We start from the raw sequence: 17065 nt of genomic DNA, 5'->3' as shown, positions 1-17065 counted from the left end.
TTTCGGATGTAATAGTGGAATCTTGCTAAGGTGATTTGGGAAGTGATTGTAGCTGTCTTCACCCACCTCAGCCGGCTGACCTCCCACCGCTGCCAATTACCGTTAATATACACTGTGCCATTCATCTATTTAAATCCGTTCCACCTGTCAAATATAGACCGCGTTCCCTGCATAACCCACCGCTAAAGATGGCGCCATTCTCTCAGAACTGGGCCATGCCAAAGACACTCATGTACGGCAGCCAGGAGAAGCTATTTTCAGTCCAGTGCAAATGAGACTGCAGGCATCACGCTACGTGTCTGGCCTATAAACCTGACTGTGTACCTTACGATATTGAGATCTAAGTGATACGCAGCCCTGCTGATGACCCACGTGACCTTTTGGATGTACGGTTGAGCTCTGCGCTCCGAACTATACGACCCTTGTGCTTGGTCAAATAATAAATCTGTCGAATATTCATTCATTCATTCATTCATTCGTGTTTTTAGCTATTAACATTAAACTATCACCTAATATTGAGAATAAATAGATGGAAAAAAGTAAATAAAATATATGAATTTAATTAAACTTAAACTCTCATTTATTTATTTTGAATGTTTATTTAATCACATTTAAAATCATGCTTTTTTTGATGGCACACAATTTTGTGTTAGAATAGAATATAAGGACTTATATTCTTATAAAATGACTTTATTAGTTTAACACATTATTATTATTATTATTATGTAATAATTTACATGTACTTTTATTTACATATTTTCTGCTTTCATTTTATTTTTAGTTATTAATCTTAAATGATAAAATTTTTACAATACAGCACAGTATTATTATTATTGTTCTTTAATAATGTAAATGATCCTTTTATTGTTGTATTTTCTGCTTTAATTTTGTTTTATTTTTTTCTTAATTTTTATTACATCTTTTTATTTTTAACTTCGGCAATTTTAGTATTTTTTTCACTTAGCCGCCAAAGAGACTTATTTCTATTTTGTCGATTTATTCGTGAAATCTACTTTTAAGTATTTTAGTTTCATTTTTATTAGTTTCATTTCGACAGAATTAACCAAATAAATTACGGCAGATTTGATGTCATCCGTAATTGCTTTTTTAATTTTCATATCGATTTTTCAAATTTATTTTTGGATTCACCCGTCTGCGCTGGCACTCATTCAGTTCTGTTTTAAAGATGGTTGTGACTGAAGTTGCGACTGTATGGCAGTAAGGATAAAAATAGGTCAACAGCTTCCAAGTTTAGAATATTATTAAATATTAAAAGTCTGCAAATGAGTGCGAAGTTGACCTTTGCGAGCCGTTCTGTTTGTGCGCGTCAGTGGGAAGCTGAAGGCAGGTTTGTGTGTTGCGCTGAGGTGGGCCTGTCCAGACACCTTCTTCCCGCAGACACCCCTCACAGCTTCGAAAGGATTGACCTCTCAGACCTGACCTCTGGTTTAAGCCTAGCTCGCGCCCCGTTCGCTCCAGGATGTCCTAACCTCTCTCTGTTCTTCTGTCCTCAGACCTGAACGAGTGTGGCCTGAAGCCTCGTCCGTGTAAACACAGGTGCATGAACACGTACGGGAGCTACAAATGCTACTGTCTAAACGGCTACATGCTGCTGCCCGACGGGAGCTGTGGAAGTGAGTCGCGTCTCCTTGTTTTGCACGTGGTGTCCAGCTGCGTCCATCGCCATCTCGTTCAATAGCTCATCACGTATGATGGCGCTTCCCAGCATGTGTGTGTACTGTTTCCCCAGAACGCTTTACACTGGCTTTTCTGCATGTTGTTCCAAAACAGCTTTACAAAGGAAACATGTACAGCGCGGTATCGTACGGTCACACTAGTTTTTATTTATTTCTTTTTCTAGTGTATGTGTTTTTATGGAAAATTTCATTAGGGGAGAACAAAAAGTAGCATACTAAAAAAAAAAAAAAATTGACTGTAGGGAAAAAAAAATATTCTTGGTAAAAAAAAATGCTTTTGTTTTTATAGTTTCATGTAGAGAAGACATTGTTCGAAGATGCATTTAAAAGGTATTTTCCCATGTTTTAATCATTCTTGTTAAAAAAATAGTTTTAGAGTTTCATTTAGATGTTAAAAAAGAGCAGTATGGTCTTCCAAAATAATAAAATTTTTCATAGATGTATAACAAAAAATTGCATGTTGAAAATAAAAACTATTCTATTCTAAAAAAAAAAAAAAAATATATATATATATATATATATATATATATATATATATATATATATATATATATATATATATTTTTTTTTATATATATTTGCAATGTTTAATTTAGACAAGAGAACAAAGAACACTGCCTTTATTTTCTCCCTAATATATTCTGAACATGTAATATTTCTGTAATGCTGACAGCAAAGTTCTTTTTTTCATTTAGAGAAGAAAACATAAGAACATTTATTTTATTTTATTTATTTTTCCACACACAAATTAAACGACGCAAAACTGCTTGTTGATCTCATGATTAGAATTGGAGACTTTATCCAGGATTTCGCAGAGAGGGTCACGCATGCATTTAAAAAGGTTTTTTTTTTTTCCCTGTAAAACAAAAATCACAATTTTCCGCGATATTTTTTTTTTGTAGCCTCTTCTGCCATACACAAATCACTCTTAGAGCTCAGGGCGTCCCTTCACCCCTGCAGAGAGTTTGCAGATGACTCACAAAAAATATGAGAAAGCTGTGAACTTCAACCCTGCCAGTAAAGGCTAAGTCTTATTGCTGGCCTTGAGCGATTCTCACTACAGCAAGTGGCCCGTGCCTGTGCTTGCCCGTCGCTAAATGTGCTTCCAGAGGCCTGGAGATTCCACTCTGTGATAAATATTTTCTCACCTCCCCGCAGCTCACACTTCAGCAAACAGCACTGAATCACAGAGTTAATCAAAGTGTGACGTGGGTGGTACAGTGGTTGTCAGCGCTGGGATCGCAGATTATTGCATAGTTTAGAAAGGTTGGGTGCTGGTCTGATAAAGAGCCTGAACGGGTCTACGTGCCTGACTCAATTTATTCAGGACTTCAAGTCATTAGATGAAAAAAAATCGGCTTCAGCTCTTAACACCATATAAGTGTCAAACATGCTGACTTTTGTTTATTTTACATGCTGATTATTTTTTACATATGTATTATTTTTTGTTATTATTCAAATTGTTGTTTAAAATACACTCCTATAATAATGATAATAATAATAATTATTATTATTATTCACCTGCAAAAATATTTAAAAACGAATTTGAAAACTATTTATATTTTTATATCAATTATTGTTATTTATATTATTATAATAATAAAACTATTAATAATACTAACAACAACAATAAAACGTGGTATGAGCAATGAAAACAATATTAATAAAAATCTATTTTATTATTTAAATTAATACTACTACTACTACTACTTCTAATAAGAAGAATAATTCACCTGTAATAAAATAATTAATAGCAATTAATTTACAAAATATTAATATATTTTATGATATATATTGTTGTTATTTATATTATTAATAACAATAGTAATAAAATGTGGTATGGGCAATGAAAATGTAGAAAAATTTTGGGTCAACTACCATTTTATAATATCAATTAATAATTATAATAATATGTAATATAATATGTTGTTGTTCTTGTCATTGTTCAAGATATAAACCAAGTTGCTGAGAATAAATAATATAAATAAATGAATATACTAGACTAGAATGAAATATCTAAAATAAATAGATATTTAAAATAAAACAGCATCCAAAAAAAAGATATTGTAATTAAAATGCAATTATAATGGCAGTCTAAAGATAGTTTTGAGTAAATGTTGCTTAAAATAACTGTCAAACATTTATGTTAAGACACAGTGATTCACACTTACTTCAGACAGCCATTTTGATTGCATTTTAATATTGTCTATATTTCAGATTTCCATCCCGGGCCAGTATATTGATCTAGTACTAGAGATTTTGTGGCGCATCCACCCGTTCCCTTCTCATTTAGTCGAGGCTTTAGGGAATAATGGAGTTTTATTTGAGTTTTTCCACCTGCATTAGCAGGAACAACGCGCCGTTTTTACCTCTCTGTCTCATGAAAAACGGGTAGTACCGTGACGAGCCCCTCGACACCAGAAGAGAGTGTGGAGTGGTGTTTCTCCGCAGGGCTAATAGATCGCTGCACAATCTAATAACACGAGGTTATCTGCTCCGGCGCCCGTTTCCTTCAAGGCCGTGGAGCTAAATGCGGAACGGTGTGTTCCCTCCTCTGACCTGTGGCCTCGCACCCCGTTTAGCGGTGATTCATCTTTGGTCTATGCTCATGTGCTCGTCTGCTTACGGAACATCTATAGGTGCATTTTGCTTTTCACGTATGTCTCTTATACTTGCAGCAGGCGCTTTTGTGTTGCGCTGGAAGCGCCGGAGATATGTGAACGTATGGTAAGCGCTGAATCTGTTTCTGTCAGATGCCCGGACATGCAGCATGGCCAACTGCCAGTACGGCTGTGAAGTAATGAAAGGAGAGGTTCGCTGCCAGTGCCCTTCTCCAGGCCTGCAGCTGGCTCCAGACGCCAGGACCTGTGTGGGTATGTGTTCGTGGGTCATGCATTTCTGCAGCAGCTGATCTCAATTCACTGGCTTTCCTTGAGCTTCAGAAATAACATTCACTCTTATTTTGCTGGTAAAAGAATCATCTGTTATTCAAACGGTTATGAAAAGTGTCATTTAACTGTATGAACAGTGGATAATACAGAGAATTTTTATATATGTATTATTTATAAATTAACATTACACGTTCAGCTCTTTATTTGGTAGTATTTATTATTGATTATTTAATATTAATACTTTTTAATCCTCCAGCTGTTAAAATTAGCAATGTCACCATTAAGAAAAGAACTTGCATAATAGTGATTTAAAATGTTTGTTACATTTAATAAAATGTCTATATTTCTTTATGAATATATTTTTATTTTATTTATTGAACATTTTAATGGTTGATTTAATATGGTTTATGTGTGTGTGTGTTTATTTATATATATATATATATATATATATATATATATATATATATATATATATATATATATATATAAATGCAAACAAATTCAAGAAAATATGTTATGTTTATAAAACAAATATATTTTTATATAAATATACAACAAGAATATGAATATATATAAATGTATAAAAGTAAATATTTTCTAAATATTTACTGTATGTGTGTGTATTAATATATACAAAATAAATATACACAGTATACATACACAATTTTATTGTGGATGCAATAGTACAAAATTATTTTAAAAAAGATTTTTTCATTTGCTATTATTATTTGCTATTTTTTACGCTTTAATAAAATTATATATATATATATATATGCCAGAAATGCCATGTCCAGGCCTTTCCAGTAATTGCCTTGCATGAAAGAATCTGTTAATTTGCATCACAGTAAATTGATGTAGACTTCAGAAAAAAAAAATTGAATAAAAAGCTATATGACCCCTTTAAGTCAAAAGAAAAGAGAGTGCAATCTCTTTGTGCTCTCGTCATCTTTTGAACATGTGACACGATCTAGACTTTTTTTTTTGTTGTTGTTGTGGCTGTCAGACGAGATGACACAATTTTGCTATTACGTTCGTATCACACAAAACAGTCGCTTTCATTCGCGGCTGCGTTCCTGCTTCCAAAACCGTAGCGATCGCAATACTCCTTGACAACAGAGCTGGGCTTCTGTCTTTAGATCCGGTAATTATGCCGTAAGTGCTTGGAAATTTCATTGTGGCATTTGTTAACGACGGCATTAATGACATGCCACAGTCTCAGAGACCGCATCTTACGTACACCTCTTTGAGAAGCCCATCTTAACCGCGCCGTTCACTAAATCACAAACAGAACGCGACAAATTGAGTCAGTTAACCCCTGGCTCTTCTACAAACACGTACGGCTCTGCTCTTTACATTTTCCCCACCTTTCTGCCTTTTTCTGGAGGCTATAAGGAGGGGAGCGCAGAAAGCAGCGTGAGCTTTTTAAAAGAGGACCATCAATCAGAGACTGACCATCTTAATGTTTCACAGCACAGGTGTTCAACTCTTCAGGTATTTCAGCAGAGGGCTTTTATTGCTCCGAGGAGGGCAGCTCGTGTTAGACGGATGTCTGTACATGCACACAAAAAGTGTCGAGTTTGCCGCACGCTGCTTGATGCATACGGCAATTTAGCTAAACCGTAAATGCAGCATACGCCAACAGAAAATATTAAAGTATATATATATAAAGAGTAATGCACAGAGAGCCAGTGAAAATGAACCCTGACGGCAGCAACATATGCACTGACGGATCGCGCGGTTTGAATATGACTGACAAACCTAAAAGAACCAGACTTTAATTCACTATTATACGCTTGTAAAATGCAGAGAAAAGTGACGGATCGGTGTGTTTTGTTCCGCAGATGTGGATGAATGCGCCACAGGTCAAGCGGTTTGTCCACGTTTCCGTAAGTGCATCAACACGTTTGGGAGTTACATCTGCAAGTGCCACGATGGATTCGACCTGCAGTACATCAACGGGAAATATCAATGCACGGGTGAGCCCTTTTGAGCAAACACAGGGCTGTTCGTCTTTACGTTCACTGCGAGCCAAAAACCTTTCAAACAACGCGAATTAGTCATATTTTTTTAATTCGAAGATTCTGGAATGCTGATAGCTTTGCTTTTGTCTAGAACTTAACTCTCAAAAATGTTTTTCACGCTGCTGCCAACGGCATACGTTTTGTGCCAAGTACGGGTTTTAAATAATACAGTGGCAATTGTTTTAAGCAACATTTCATGTTTTTCTGTTTTATAAATAGGTAACAAGATCCGTTCTGTTCCAAAACTTAGGAGGCATGTTTTTGGTCTCATAGGTTTGCTTTCAAAAAGTCAGGAAAAAAAAAGCATTGGCAACCTTGCATCGGCTTTAAGAAACGATTGGACGTATTCTCCTAATGCAAAGAGAAAAAAATGCCTGTTATCTGTTTATTAGTACATATAAAGCACCTTTTTTGCACGACCATATTGTTCATCCACAATCCCAATTATTTATGTATTGTAGATGTGAATGAATGCTCTTCAAACCAACACCAGTGCAGTCCTTACGCCACCTGCTATAACACACCTGGTTCATACAAGTGCAAGTGTAAGGATGACTACAGAGGAGTGGGCTACGACTGCAAACGTGAGTATGCAGACCCAAGAATTACTGCAACTGGATCATAACTAGAAATAAAGCTTTTATAGGCATCTAAGGGTCGATAAAGAACAACATCAGATCCGTTCCACAAAACAATCCTTTAGGTTCTTAAAACGTTCTTCAGACTAAGAAAAAAAAAATCACTGAGCAAATATCTCGCACAATCCGCAAGGCTACAGTGGATACAGAAATCCGAACGGAGAATCAAAATTAATATCACGACAATAAAAACATCTAATTTGGATAAACGAACACACTCCATGCATAAACTAATCACATTACAGCTCAGGCAACAATTTAATTGGTCCCCCATCTGTTCTCAGTTGCGGTGATTTTGATTAATTTGGATTAAAAGCAGCTGTATGAAGTAAAATAAGGTGGAACGGTGCTTTCAAAAGCACTTCAAGATAACGGTTTGGAAAGGCTTAAGTCAGGCGTCATTAGTATAAAGGCTTTCAAGCACAAGAGCTGAGGCAAGGTTATCATTAAGAGGTGGAAGGCATACGGTCGAGATAACCAAGCAAAAGGCTGATCACAGACGCTGGCAGGAGATTGACGGACTTTGAAGGACACTTCTCTGCCAAACACTGATCTGTCTTCTGTGAGAGGGTGACAACAAAATAATGACATTTTTAAAAAGTTGATGATCTAGCGGCAAACTACTGTATCCTCAATGTTACGTCTTCTTTCATGCTTAGGTGTTTATTACACGTTTATTTTCTGAACGTTCTCGGCTGTTGGTAGTATCTGCAGATTTATGTGATAAAAAGAGATATCCAAAATCCCCTGTGTGAAAACTCTAGCACGTCAACAACAAAACAATCATTTCGAACCTGGCATTATTCATGCAAAGTAGTGCATAATCTATTATTTGCATATTTACAATTTCAGGAAGCTTGTAATAGAAAAACAGTCGTCTTAATTTGCTGCGATTAATCAACTGGGGAAGTATGTTGATATCTCCTAGTTATAATATTTTTTTCTCCTGTGGGGTCTTGCAGTAGACCATTAAATGCAGCCGGAGCACTGTGGTAAATGTGTCCTTTTTGTAGATATTTTGCCCTTTCCTTGAATTGGTGCACTTGTCACTAAAGAAGAGAAGATGGATGGTGCAAAATCTCGGTTAAAGCCGCAGCCTCAGCCAGGAAGTTGAACGCAGGTAGACTGTAGACAGGCTTTCAGCGTGATAATATCCCATAGCACAAAAGCAACAGAGTAAAGACAATGTCCACGAGTGACGACGTCTTATTCTGAAAACCTTTGGAGTGAATTAAGCTGGGCAGTCCGTTAATGGTTGCAATGCATGTCCACGTAGATAACAATGAACGAGGGATAGAAGCTAAGAAATTATATATGAAAAAATATACAATATTGTTTAGTGGTTTAGAATTGGTAAGATTTTCTTGTCTCCTATGCTTACCAAGGCAGTAATCAAAACTACAGTAAAAACAGTAATATTGTAAAAATAACTTTTTTATATATTTAACATAAAATGTAATTAAGCAATTTATGTGATGCAATGCTGAATTTCCATTTAATATCACATGAGCTGACTTGCTGCTCAAAAACATTTCTTATCGTCATCAGTACAGTTGTGCTGTTTAATATTTTTGTAGAAACTGTGATTTTTGTTCATGAATAGAAAGTTTTAAATGCGTGTGTGTTTACACTTAAACCATATACATTAGTTTACTTTTAATAATATGATTTACTGGAAATAAGAAATGCGCTCCTGGGTGAATTTGGTATAGAAAACTCAAAAACAATTGCTGCCGATAATTTCCTGGTGATTAATTGAGTCTTAAAGTATGCGGCTGAGGGGACTTGTTGTAGTAATGCTTAAGATCTGTTAAAGAAGTTCTCCGTCTCGCGAATCGTCTCCGTCTGGAATGCTTTTGTCTGCTGTGGCTTTAGTCAGGAGTGACTTGAGGTTGATAGCTGCCATGTTTTTAATCTTCGTGAACAAAGAGAGGCTCACCGTGAGCGTCAGGTGACATCCCTCCACTGCTTTTACACACCACTGTCAGCGGTTCAGTCCACTGCTGTAGTCCATGTGTAATTATCGATCTTGTTATTATTTGTTAAGCGGACAAACATACTGTTTTTTTGAGTCTGAGATTTGCTTTGATTAACGTTAAACCGGTGAGGCAGACTGGACCTCAGCATCTGGTCTAGATACTTTCAGCCAAGAGTGACTCAGACGCCCTGAAAGGGTAGAATTACTGCTTTTTTTGGCATCGCATATCAAAGCTCCTGTGAAACCTGAGAAAGCATTGTCACATTCATTCCTTTAGTGTTAAAGACGGCACAAGCATGAAGGTTTACGCTTCTTGTATTCATGTCGAATGTGATGGATGGCTTTCGTGCATTCATTTCGCACATGAGCTGAAACCATCCTTTTTATTTTTAAGTAAAATTAATGGTAAAATTTCTATTGTAGCCTAACTTCATGAAGTCTTTTACTTTGATTAGAATTTTTATTTGACATAATAATGTTGAATTACAATGCTAGATTAACAGCAAAGATACAACCAAAAAAAATGTGCAAAATAAATAAATGAATGGTTTTGAAAAATATGCAAATAATAATAAAATGCAGCCTAAACCAGCTGTTTTTTAACAGGTTAGTCTAGTTTTATCATTATTGTATTTATATTACTTATAATTACATTTTGTGCATTATTCTTCTGATCAGGCTCGGAGACCAACTTGACAACCATGTAAACCATCTAAATGTCAGCTATGCCAGATTTACACCTATGCATTGAAAAAAACACATGGTTTTTACTTCCAGTTAAACTAAGAATCCTCGTTTTTCTCCTTTTAGCCATCCCAAAGGTGGTAATTGACCCACCACGACCTGGAAAGACCACGCCGAGCAACAATAACAACAAAGGGGGCAATAAAATTCCAGGCTCAGACCAAAAGAGAACCACCACAACAATCAGACCACCTGTGACGGCTAAACGGATCACACCTACAACAACCCCTAAACCTCCTCCAACCAAAAAAACCACCCCCCCAGCGAGAATCCCAACGACCACCACCCGTAGGCCTCTCATCCCCACAAAACGCCCTGTGGTGGTCACAACCAAACCTAGGCTCCCGGCCCGTCAGCAGCCGACCACAAAAGCCCCGGTGGTTACAGCGGTGGTTCCCTTTATACCGACACGCAGACCTTTCATCCCCTTTGTGACGCCAGTTGACAACAGCATTAAAGATATTACCCAGAAACATAGAGGGGACGGTCACAGTAAGTAAATCTGCTTCAATGATATTCAGTTTCTCACAATCCTAATCACTTGAATTGCAATTGAAATGACTGGGCTTTGAAATAAACGTGACTGTGCAGGGGTGTCCAGTCCCGTTGCTGGTGCACCAGTGTCCTAAAAGGTTTTGCTTAGAACTGCCTTCACACACTTTCCTTGACGTTTCTAGTAATCTGAAACATGATTTAATGGTTCAGGTCTTTAATTAGGATTGAAGGTGAACCAGAGGTGTCCAGTTCTGGTCTGTGAGGGCCAATGTTCTTAAAAGTCAACACACCTGCCTGGAAGATTTTAATGAGTCTGAAGACCTTGACTGCTTTGATTCAGGTAAAATTATGTTTGGAGCTGAACTCTGAAGGACAGTGGACCTCCAAGAGCAAGATTGTACACCCCTGCATTGGAACCAGCCTGAAAGTCTTTGGAGCCTGAAAAGACCCACCTCCCTAGTTACTTTTGCTATGTCCAACAAGCCGCAGTAGGTGCAGTGATATCACGCAGCACATGAAAGCAGCCCGACACTCTTTATTTGCTCAGGGAGCGTGTCTTGGAAGCCGGGGACTATTTTCCACAGGCACTGCTCTTTATCACCACGCCTGCTGCGGCCATGTTACGGCAGCAAACTGTCTTAATTATTAGGCCGGAATGAGAGTATAGATCCTAGTCAAATCGGCAGGTCTTACTACACAATATAACTACAGAACAGTCAAGTTTTAAATAGGAAAAATATTGAAACTCTTTGGTTCTTTTTGAACATGATGCTACTGGTCTAATTGGATTCAATGATCTATGCTAAGCTATGCTAAAATCGCCCGATCGATTGATCCTATTTCCGAAAAAAAGTGGAGAGTTCCTTTAAAGCCCATGTCATTTATGATTCAGAAACATGCTCCCCAAACGCCGCTTCAGTGCACTCCTTGCTGAGCTCGCACTAGTCTACGCAACAGTGTGCTTTTTTGTAACCAGTGCGTGAATTCAGAGGAGAACCGCTGAGTGCATCATTTGGGACTGAGCCATGAAGGCCTTTGGATCTGTCCAAGAAAACCACTTCTAAGCCCAACGGACTATGTTGTTTCCTTCGTGTTCATAAGCTTTTTTTGGGCATCTCCTGGGCTTCCCACAAGGCATATTTTTCAGGGAAGCAAATTGCACCCCAAAGCCTCCTATCCAGATGACAGCACCTAATGAAAACAGAAGACACCTAGAGAGATTACATTAGCAGTCGGCCCTGCCTCAGGACATAAATCAGTTACCCTGCACTGCCTTCGAGGGCTCAAATAGGCCTAATAAATAATGATGCCTCTGAAAATAACAGTGGGGAAATAAAGCAAATAGACTCCTAGGGATGAAGTATAATTACGTCTCCTTGATCAATTAGAAACACTAACAAGCATGTCAAAGTTGAACAGCCCAACATGAACACCTGCAGTGTTCAGAATAAACCCTGAGGTGAAGTTGGTTTATTATATGTTCTTATTAGGTTCGAGGACAGGCTGTACATTGTGCTTTCACAAGCAAAGACTTGAGGGATAATTGAAATCAATAAACTAATCACACACTTGACTTCCATCCAGCTGTTATCCTGCCATATATTTGATGTACACCCTCTAACTTGTCACCCATACTCCATTAAGTCGGTTATTTTGGTTATAGGTTAAAGAATTGATGGGATAATAGTCTTGTACACAACATTTATTTGTTTCAACTAAGTCATAACGTACAAGAGGCTTTATCCATTGCTAGATTCACAATATACTGCACTGTCTTACTGATGCAGTTACCAACACTTAAGCAATGCCATTTAGTTCTAGTGTATATAAAAAATTCATAAATGAAATACTATGTATTATTTATTAAAAACACCTTTTCTCGCCTAGATTTTTTGTCTTGTTTTAAGCCAAAATATCTAAAAATTCCTAAATCCAGAAGGATTTTTGAGACAAGAACAAATTCTTTAAAGAAAAACTTGTTCTTACTTAAAAACAAGCAAAATAATAGGCCAATGGGACAAGCAAAATAAACTTGTTGTCTGTTTGAATTGAATTGGCCATTGGCAGATTATTCAGCTTGTTCTAAGCAAAAAGTCACTTCATTTTGACTTCTTTTTTCTGAAAACAAGACAATATTTTTACTTCTCTATAAAATTCTTCTTGATTTAAGTATGTTGAGATATTTTGGCTAGAAACAAGACATCTTTTGCATCTTTTTTTTTTGCATTTTAATCATTTGCTCATTATACTGTACTACTCGCTGTAGTCTAAATTTTGCTTTTATTTCTCCCTTCTAGTGCCACGAAAACCTGTCCAGAACAATATGTTTCATACCGATTTAGAGATTGAACTGGGCAACACCGGAGATGAGCTGAGCGATGACCCAGGTAGGAGACGACTGCTTTTATTTTAACTGAAGCTGCGGATGGATTTTCAGAGCGCTTGATGTTTGCTGTAGTCTGTAGATATATTAGTCTATATTTGCAATTACCTCACAGGCATCTTGTAGTTATTAATCTTGACTTACTATGATGTGACTCCAGATGAATTGGCTCAGCCGTGTGAGGTGAGCAGCTTTTATTGGCCTTCATGAAATACCCACGCTTCGCCGAACCCTGTGGGAAATTCAGGAATAGCAGTTTTGAGTTACTTTTCATTTAGCAGTTTCACTTACGTGGCTTGCAAGGGCAGTTCCCCTGGAGCGATCTGTTCGGTGTGTTACTCAGGGCCATGATGATAATAGAGGATCTCAGTTAATGGGCATCTTGAATCGATCCCGTAACTTTGGGAATAGCAGCTTAGAGCCTTAACCAGTGTTTTGATTGTTTGCAAACAGGGTGTGAAATTAACACTCGCCACCAGCCACATGCTTTATTTTTATCTAGCATTGTGGAGGGTGACCTATAAGACACAGTCAAGACAGGCAACTGATTGGAAGCATATATATATATATATTTAGACTCTAAAGAGTTTCCGGTGTTGGTTCCCCAAAGAACCTTTTATAAATGAAGAAGATTTTGATAATCTATAGAACATTTTACTACTGCAAAGAACCTTTTGTGGAATGAAAAGGTTAAATGTATGGTAAAGGTTTTTTTGTGGAACCTTATCCCTTATTTTTAAGACTTTATATTTCTGAATTACTTTAATTCTGAAGACATATTCCTCAAAACTAACAGACTTTTACAAAAAAGCTGTCACTGGAACGTCTCTTTTCAAACATTACAAATGTTTGCCATATAAATACTAATATGCCCCTTGTGTGTAAATAATGTGCAGTACAAAAGTATTAAGGTTAGATTTTATTAGAAAATTGTATATTTGGTAACACTTTACAGTCAACTTTACATTAGTTATCATTTTTTTAAATCGAAAGTGATCTGTTAGGTTATTGTAATGTGTTACAAATATTCTTTATTCCATAAAATTTAATTATTCCAAAGTACAATTTGTTTAATGTACAAAAAATCAATACAGTTTGCAGACATTTTAAACATTTATTTATTTATAATGTATCTGGAAATATGTTTGTAACTCAGTTTAAGTAATTTACACAAACAAAATGAAATGTGCTTTATTGACAGCCATTCTTATGCAATACTTTAAATTAGATTTCTAAATCAAATAATTATTTTAATATATATAAAATTAATATTTTTTTTTTCGTATTTAAAATTATTTCTAAAATTGTTGTCAGCTGTGTTTTGCTCCACTGTGTGATATTCGACAGAGGCTGGACATCTGAGCTGCTCTTTTGACCACGGCCTCTGTGCATGGATCCAGCACCGAGAGGGAGACCTTCACTGGGAGACAACAGCAGATCCTTCAGGTACAGATCTTATTATTTATTTATTGTTTTTATAAAAGGTTTTGGGTCAATGACAAATGAGGAAGTCTCAGATCCTAAAAAGAAAAAAATAATTAAAAAGTTCCTGCAATCCTAGCATTCATGTTTCACGTTTCATTTAATAAATCTAAAAAGGTCAAGTTCGGTAAAAAGTTTTAATAAATCTAAAAAGGTCAACTTTGGTAAATATTTGGTATAATTATCTTCAAGGTTTTTTTATATTATTTTATATAAATTATATATATATATATATATATATATATATATATATATATATATATATATATATATATATATATATATATATATATTTTTTTTTTTTTTTTTTTTTTTTTCAAATATCATGAATATTGTTTTCGTATCAACCTTGACGTGCCATTAAAAGGTGGGCGGTACCTGACGATTTCGGAGGGCGGAGAGAAGCGAGGCGGGCGTGGCGCTCAGCTGATCCTCCCACTGACCACGCCCTGGAACGAGGGGAACCTGTGCCTGGCCTTCAGACACAACATGGCGGGGCACCACGTGGGCATGCTGCAGGTGTTCGTCCAGAAGGGACGGCAGCACAGTCCCGCCGTCTGGGGTCGAACGGGAGGAAACGGCTGGAGATCGACGCAGATCACCATCTGGGGCAACGGGCTAGAAAGCGTAAGTGTCAGCACTCGCATCACCATTCGAGAGCGGATCGGCTGGAAACCAGACACCGTTGTGATTTATGTGATTACAGGTGGTTGTGAAGGGCGAGCGGCGGAGAGGCCGTAAAGGCGAAATAGCTCTGGACGACATGAGTCTCAAACGGGGTTCCTGTCAGGAAGAGCACAATCTGAGGAGACTTTAACACCAACGACGCCGTCAACAAGAGACTTTTAATGCCAGCTTTACTCACGGGACTCTGGGAAGACGGACACCTCACAGAAAGGGACGTGGCTTCCGGTCGGTCCCGGCACGGTTACGGTGCGCTTCCTCTGGCCTTCCTCGGTGGCTACAAGTGCATGTTCCTGTTTAATACAGCGCTGCAGAGATGTCATATTTTTTTTGTAGGCCAAATCCTGGAAACGAATGCGCGTTTTAGCACTCCGGTTTCCGTTGTCCTGAAGTCGATGGCTTTTTATTAATAAACGCAAGCTCAAAATATTTTCACATTTTATCCTAAAGCATAACATACATCAGTAAAAACCCATTGTTTGTGTGGTTTTTTAGCCCTTACGCGTCTTGAAAAGGCAGTTGCTAAGCGGCAGAACAGGTCTGTAGCGGTTGTCAGGGACGTTACGTCATCGCGCTAAGCAGGTAAACACTCATATGTCGCTTTAGCAGCCTTGAGTTTTTAATGGCACTCTTAAACTATTTTAGATCAAACTTTCAGGGAAAATGTCTTTTAAACAAATCATAAAGTGTTACTAAGAAGGGTAACGGTTGCAGCGCGTTTGTTTACAGGCCGGCCTACAAAAATACAAAACTGCAGCGCTCTATTGGACGAGATGTCTAAAAGGTCGGAAAATATACTTTTGTATATTTTAATTTTGTAGATACAAAGTTTGTCTCCCACTTCTAATATTTGTGTCGAAGTGTCACGCCATTGTAAATGCAAGTTGCCCAGTTTATTTGCCTTTTTTAAATTCGGCCCACGTGATTTGTTAACCGGCTAATCCGAGTGACGAACTATTTTTGGTGTATTATTGTAAATGTATTCATACATGTGTGTGTGTATATATATATATAAATATATTTCAAATATGCTTTGTAGCTGCATATGTACGTGAATTCTATAAGTGATGCAGGACAATGTTTACATCACACAATCCCAGTTTTGAGTATTTTATTGACGTATATTAAGTACAAACCAGTAAACCGTTCTGAGTTTTACTTATTAATGGCTGTATCAGCCATTCTGTGTGATCACCACAACCATGTTACCCTTTAAGACTGTGTGTTGAATATGAAAGCTCTCGGTTTAATATTCAGACGAAGCAACGATCTCCAGACATTAAAAGGTGTGAACATAAAATAAATGTCTTGTATTTTCTTGATCTTTTAAGAATGCGTGACAGCAGGTCAGAGAAGCCAGTAACGAATGGGAAATGTTTCATGTTTTGCACACACAGCTTTACGGTTTAGCAAGCAGAAGCAATAATTAATAAGCAGCTCTCCAAAAACTATCCCGTCTTGGAAAGTCAAATTCAATTAGTGAACCTGTTCGGCCGGGACAATTAAATTATTTGTATATCGCTGCACGGCACTATATGCTGTCTTTTTTTATAATATGCATTATTATGATTAATCTCAAACATCATCGGCAAAAAAAAGGGGTTAGTTGAATGCCATTCATCCGCTTGTTTTTGAGTCAATTATACAAATTGATCTTATCAGATCGTTTTCAGACACTGCTTTTTGTGCCAGAACAAGCCTGTCTGAAAACCAGCATCGGGCCTCATTCACGAAACGTGCGGCGCAATCGTGTTAATCGTTCAAAAGCGCTTTCTTGTGTAAAATCATTGCGTTCAACTCAATAATGATTCGCACGGAATTTTTCTCTTGCTTGCGTTTTCCTCGCATGAACGAGGTCCGTTTATTACCATCGCACAGCCTTGATCGAAATCTGTGAAACTCCCTGTACAAGAAATTCAAGTCGCGTTGTAAGCAATTTTTTAAAAATATATTGTTTTGAAGTGGCGGTTTTGAGCTGTTCGGCTTTAACCTTGGTACAATGAAGTGTAATTTTCATAAAGAAATGCATTCTTCAAGTATTCAAGGACAATC

The 17065-nt window shown here is 37.1% G+C and overlaps 1 protein-coding gene across 7 annotated transcripts in view; it reads left to right on the top strand.

The window, feature by feature from the left end:
- npnta (nephronectin a) overlaps positions 1-16313 on the top strand; it is a 45800-nt gene extending 29487 nt beyond the window's left edge. For 5 of the 7 annotated variants that reach the window (XM_043241322.1, XM_043241314.1, XM_043241307.1 and 2 more), the window contains 9 exons: positions 1515-1634; positions 4451-4570; positions 6430-6564; positions 7071-7193; positions 10036-10461; positions 12762-12851; positions 14195-14293; positions 14697-14956; positions 15036-16313. In XM_043241322.1, the coding sequence (XP_043097257.1) occupies positions 1515-1634; positions 4451-4570; positions 6430-6564; positions 7071-7193; positions 10036-10461; positions 12762-12851; positions 14195-14293; positions 14697-14956; positions 15036-15146 (1484 nt within the window). In that variant the 3' untranslated portion in view covers positions 15147-16313. The remainder of the gene's footprint in view (positions 1-1514; positions 1635-4450; positions 4571-6429; positions 6565-7070; positions 7194-10035; positions 10462-12761; positions 12852-14194; positions 14294-14696; positions 14957-15035) is intronic. The other 2 variants (XM_043241356.1, XM_043241339.1) reach the window with 1 other exon arrangement.
- The last annotated feature ends 752 nt before the right edge of the window (positions 16314-17065 follow it).

The sequence above is a fragment of the Puntigrus tetrazona genome, chromosome 1, assembly GCF_018831695.1.
Source record: "Puntigrus tetrazona isolate hp1 chromosome 1, ASM1883169v1, whole genome shotgun sequence".
Taxonomy (NCBI): domain Eukaryota; kingdom Metazoa; phylum Chordata; class Actinopteri; order Cypriniformes; family Cyprinidae; genus Puntigrus; species Puntigrus tetrazona.
The sequence above is the reverse complement of the archived record's forward strand: the minus strand, read 5'-3'. Positions and strand labels throughout refer to the sequence as shown.